The 5,901-nt window shown below is 36.3% G+C and overlaps 1 protein-coding gene across 2 annotated transcripts in view; it reads left to right on the top strand.

Annotated features, from left to right (window-relative positions):
- LOC106529263 (DEP domain-containing protein 1B) overlaps positions 1-5,901 on the top strand; it is an 88,373-nt gene that overhangs the window by 26,294 nt on the left and 56,178 nt on the right. The window contains exon 11 of one of the 2 annotated variants that reach the window (XM_014024622.1): positions 1,429-2,349. The exons of the other annotated variant lie outside the window; for it this stretch is intronic. Within the exon in view, the coding sequence (XP_013880076.1) occupies positions 1,429-1,593 (165 nt within the window). The 3' untranslated portion in view covers positions 1,594-2,349. Of the gene's footprint in view, positions 1-1,428; positions 2,350-5,901 lie in introns of those variants that run through there. 2 annotated transcript variants of the gene reach the window in all.

Below are 5,901 nucleotides of genomic sequence, written 5' to 3'. Positions count from 1 at the left end.
CACACACACACACACACACACACACACACACACTATCTAACATGTTTATCTAACATGTTTATCTAACATGTCAGAGCCTATAGGATGATTTTAAAAACAATACATAACATCAAACAGCCATCTTCCAACCCGTTCTGCCTCTACATGTACATGTACAGTAGACATCTTCTGGCCACCTCTGTGTGATTTCTGAAGGTATTGAGTCAGCGAGGGAGGTTGCAGTCAGCCCACTCATGCTGTACCGCAGAGTTGGGTAGTAACAGCCTACAAGTAAAAAAGTAAGCTGCCATTATGCAATTCAATAATGTGATGAACTGATAGCAAATGTTGACTGCATTAGGCTTTACAAATCATCATGGTTTTCCCTCCTGTCTCCTCTTCTGGGGGCTCCTGTTTGGACTGATGGTTGTTCAGTGGACACATGATGTGCCCATGGATAAACCGTCTTTATGTTGTATTACTGCATGGGCTCAACACCAGAAGAACCATGATTTTAACTCTTGAAGGCAGCAGTAATGTGAAATCTCAGTGTAAACACTGGAAATGGTTTGCCTGCATCTATTATTATATTTTTATACAAGGAAAAACAACACTAACTTATTTATATTTATCTGCAACTAATTAGAATAGTTTTAGGAGAGTCCCCGCCCAGGATGCAGCAATAAATCCAGTAAAATGTTGTGGAAATTGTCTTACTTTAAGTGGAGTAGGTAAACATGGCTCTGTTTATACCTTGTGCATCATTGGTAAGAGGGCTAGAGTCAAACAGCACAGAATAGACAGGACTGAACACATCAAGCCATTAAGAAACAGTTTGGGAAACTTTGTGCCACATTCTCAAACCAGTGTAAAAGTCAATGTTCTCTGGAAGAAAGACCACCTGCCAACCTTCCAGTTTTCTAATTTAAAAATGTTTTCTTAAAAAAGTGTCTGAACTCATAGAAGGTGTCAATCAAAACCTGTTTGAATTTTATGTTAATATCTGCTGATATGGTGAACAAAGCAGATGTTAGCATCATGCCAAAGCTCTGAATCTTTCCTCTAAGTCCTGAGAGATGCCTTTTAATGGGCTTTGCTCTGATAATTTATGAGCAAACTGTGCATATTTTATATTTAAGCTTTTCACATCTGGGACAGAGTACTAGCAACAATCTTTAATTCTTACCAGGTCACAGTAGCACTATAGGATAAACAAATAAGCTGCTCTGAAGCAGTTCTTGGATTAGACTGTCTGTAAAAAGTGTCATTGCTTCACAGATTTTTTTTTCAGACAGCAAACTCAAATTGTTTTTGGTTCAATTAACTAAACAAAGATCCATCAGAATATCTTACACTTTATTTTGCAAAGCCAGATGTCAGATCAGATGCTTTACATTTTTTATATAAAAAACACGTTCTGTAAGAATTTTAATTTCTTCCCAACTTCAGTTTCAGAAGTCCTACCCAGAGGTCTACCACAACAGATTTCCTACTGAGGAAAGCAAAGCTGCTGTCATTCCAGAGAAAACTGCACGACTCAAACCTCATCTCATGTTCTTCAGCCTCAAGAAACCTCTCCAACCTTTTCAGAGAAGCTGGAGTTTTAGAGCATGAAATGCCACCACTGACATTTTCTGCCTCAAGTATCTCAGCACATCTCAACTTTATTTAGTCATGAGAACTGGACAAGTGCAGTTGTAACTAGCTCGATGCAGATAAAGATTTTAAGAGTAAATGGCAATATTTTAAAACTATTAAGTTTAATTTGGAGTAATAAAGCCCTTGGGTACGATGCAGGTCAGCACATAAACGTACAGCTGATTAAAAGCCCTCTGAAAAAGTAGTTCCAAAAGTTATCGATATTTCATAGCAAAGCACTTAAAGGGATCTGGGGGAAAAGAAGGCTTTATTTTTCAAACTGGCAGTTACATTGTTCCTCTACAAGTAAGCACATATTAAGGTCAGTATTCTTCAAACGTTTTTGGCATCTGCCAGTGTTTTAATTTTTTTCCCCAAGAAAACAATGGTAGATTTTCAATTGGCATAGTGACCTAGTCCTTCACAATTCAATTCAAATTCAAAAATATTTTATTGATCCCAGAGAGAAATTAGGTAACACTTGTTCTGCCATCTGTGGTGCCCACAGATATGCCTGTCTGTTATTCAGCTCAAGCGTGGCTAATGTTGATTATTAAACAAATATGGAAAGGTCAAAATCAGCCAAATTAATCAGCTGACTCATTTCTGCCAAACTTTACAAATACTGTTGGTGGGTAAAATGGCATTTAAGAAAAATTCACATTTTGTCTTTATAACTTAGTCTTAATAACAAGAAGCCAGTAACACTAACTGGATACTAATGACCTTAAACTGAATAGATTGTATGCATGTAAGTATTTGTATACTACATTTAAAAAAGAATTTAAGTATCTAAACTAAATGACATACATTTCAAAAGTATTATTAGGTTATGTTATGTTGTAGTAGGCTGTTGAATGTTACTGATCAGAATACACTGAGCTAAAAGACTATTTAATTTCCAGTTAATAATAAAACTGGTTTTATTTCTCAGCAATAAATGAGTTTGATCAGATTATGTACTTTCATGAGTTTGACTTTGAGAACACAGACAAATAATTTCTTTATTTTAATAGAATAGTCATGTTTAATTTAGGCAGCTTGACCTTGCAATGTTTGATGTAAACACATATTATGAACATATCAAAGGTTTTTGCAGAAGCGAATTATGGTAACACTTCTATGTGATTGTTACATAATTACATTGTAATTATTTTTTAACTACATCATAATCTTAACAAGGAAAGATTTACTAAGTCTGGATGTAAACTTCAAACTGATGCCATATATCTTTTCTCTCTTAAACATTTCTACAACTTACTTGATGACACAAACACTGTCTGCACTGTTGTAAAAGTTCAATTTATGTTTTGATTTTTTTTTTTTTTTTGGTTTTATTCTGTATATAAGAACTATTTCCTTGAAAAGTTCATATTTCTGTGCAAAAAAGTGCTTTTTTTATTGGTACCACTATAGTCGATCATCTGCTGTTCTGTCATATTAATCATGTTGTCAGTCACCTAATTTGAGATGAATTTGATATATATTTTTTAAACGTTTATTTCTGTGTGATTGTCATGCATACTGTTAAATGCTGGAATAACTGTTACACCTAATTGCTGCTTTTTTGACAGAAGCCCACAGAACAAAATAAATTCATAAAATCTTAAAATAAATTGTTATTGTGGTCATTACTGATTTTAAGTATAAAGAATAATTCAAGTTATTTCATCAGGATCACGTCTAAGATGATGACATCTTGATGACGTCAATGTATAGAAGCTGGTGAACAGAATACAGGACCACAGCTTGAATCAAATGGGCACAGGTTCTATACTAAAAAAAAGAACTGCAGCACCCTAAAAATAACTGAGGCTCACCTAATGCAAAGAACTTTTCTTTAGATTTAGAAGAGGTGGGGGAGGATTACAGTTTTCAAGATCTACACTATCTATGGGTAATGTTTTTGGTGGGTGAAAGTTCAGTTTTTTAAGTGACCATCAGCCACTGTTGTACATGCTTATGAATAATCCATAATAACAAACATACACCATAGAATAGATTAAAGACAGCTGCAGAAAGTTAGCAGGGACTGTGAGGACAAAAACTTGTGAGAAACAGCAAAGCAACTCATTACTGAACACCCACATCTCATAAGAACTAGCTTCCCACACCATAAACACTTTGGCTTGCATTCGTAGGATGGAAGAAAAAAAAAAGCTTTTCTTTCCTCACATAAGTCATAGTCACTGACATGACTCATAAGGTTGGAGCCTAAGTGTGGAAGTGTAGAAAGTTTTTAAGCACTATTGGTATCTTTGTTAAAAGCAGTTGTTTTTGCACAAGTTTAGACTTTTTTTTTATTTCATGAAACTGGTAAACATCTTTCCTGTTGCATTCACTTCAGCATCCTTTAAACAGGGCATTAAAAAACATTTGTGTGTTTGGTGGCAAAAACATGGTTGTCTGAAATCTACTAACTTGAAAACTTTGCCTTTGTGTCTGAGACACTGCATGGACCAACTTCAAATCGAGTTTGATGTTTTGTAACAGTCTAAACAACATACAATTAAAAAAAATCCAACCTAGGTCACTTACAAATTTAGTATTAGATCAAATACATAAAGATTTTCAAAGCGACCTCAGTCTGAACGGGCATCATGTCGCATTTCATCCAAATATACAACACTGAAGTAGAGGCATGTGAATTAATCCAAGTATTGATATCAATGTTATGTAGTTTAAAGCATGGAACTCTGCACCTCGTCAACTACAGAAAAGAAGTCCAGTTGCTAATTTTTTTTATTTAAATCTTTTTTTAGATTTGCCATGTCTTGGATGACTGAGAATCTACACCAACATCTGATACAAAGGTTGATAAATAAAAATATGTGACTTTTCCCAAGAGTGGGATCATCACCTATGACTAATACTTTTGCTGATTGCCTGCACTGACCCCTTGACCTCTGTATCGTGACAGTTAGGTACAAATACATGAAATTGTTACACTACCATGAGTTAAGTTTGTCCTTAAAGAACATCATGGAGCATAAGTTACTGTACACCAGGGATAGTCAATTCTGGTACTCGAGGTCTACAGCCCTGCATGTTTTACTTTTTTTTCTCCCTTCTCTAACACCTGAGTCAGTCAGTGAATTCCCTCTTTCAAGTTCTGCAGAAGCCAGAAAACTATCCATTTATTCAAATCAAACCTTCTACATCAAGCAGCAGTGGCTTCTCTTTCACACCCCTATCCATCTCTGAAGTCCAAGATAACTCGTTGAGCTGAACACAAACAAATCTGTTGGACTTGATGGTTTGGATCCCATGTTCTTAAAAGCTGCAGCCCACATTATTGCCCCTCCCATCACAAGACTTTTTAACATGTCTCTACAGCTGTGCGAGTTCCCTTCCATCTGGAAATCAGCCCAAATTTTTCCCCTCTTCAAAGGTGGTTCTACATCTGATCCAAATTTCTATCGTACAATATCTGTCTTACCGTGTCTTGCAAACATTCTAGAGAAGCTTGTCCATATACAGTTAAATGAGTTCCTGGATAAAAACCATAAATTATCTGACATACAATCTGGTTTTCGAACGGGACATGGATGCATAACAGCCACCACAAAGGTACTTGATGATGTAATAGCATTAGATAATAAGTTGGTCTGCATTGCTGCCTTCATAGACCTTTCCAAGGCCTTTGAYTCTGTTGATCACAGCATCCTTTTACAAAGGCTATCTAATATTGGTCTGTCCACCTCCAGCTGTAAATGGTTTGCAGCTACCTCACTAACCGTGTCCAGCAACTGATGGCTGAGGACATCATGTCAGATCCACTTATCAACTCTGCAGGTGTGCCTCAAGGCTCCATTCTGAGCCCAACGCTTTTCTCTATTTACATCAATGATGTATCAAAGGCTGCTGGCACATCACAAATTCACCTATACGCAGATGACACCATTTTGTACTCAGTTGGCCCTTCTTCCCAATCTGTGGCTTCCAGCCTTCAACTCAGCCTCACCTCTATAGAGCAGTTCTTCAACAATCTCCACCTCCGTTTGAATACTACTAAGACCAAGTGCATCATATTCAGCCAAAAACCTGTTGCCTCAACTCCATCCAGGTCAAGGGGTCAGTGCAGGCAATCAGCAAAAGTATTAGTCATAGGTGATGATCCCACTCTTGGGAAAAGTCACATTATTTTATTTATCAAACTTTGTATCATATGTTGGTGTAGATTCTCATTATTACAAATAACTTAATTTCTGGACATTTATGGTTTGATTTTTTTATGTATGGATCACTTGGGTTGTTACCGACATCTGGTGAAAATTTCATGTC

The sequence above is a fragment of the Austrofundulus limnaeus genome, unplaced genomic scaffold (assembly GCF_001266775.1).
Source record: "Austrofundulus limnaeus strain Quisiro unplaced genomic scaffold, Austrofundulus_limnaeus-1.0 Scaffold431, whole genome shotgun sequence".
NCBI classification, from domain to species: domain Eukaryota; kingdom Metazoa; phylum Chordata; class Actinopteri; order Cyprinodontiformes; family Rivulidae; genus Austrofundulus; species Austrofundulus limnaeus.
This window is presented reverse-complemented; position numbering and strand designations above follow the sequence as displayed.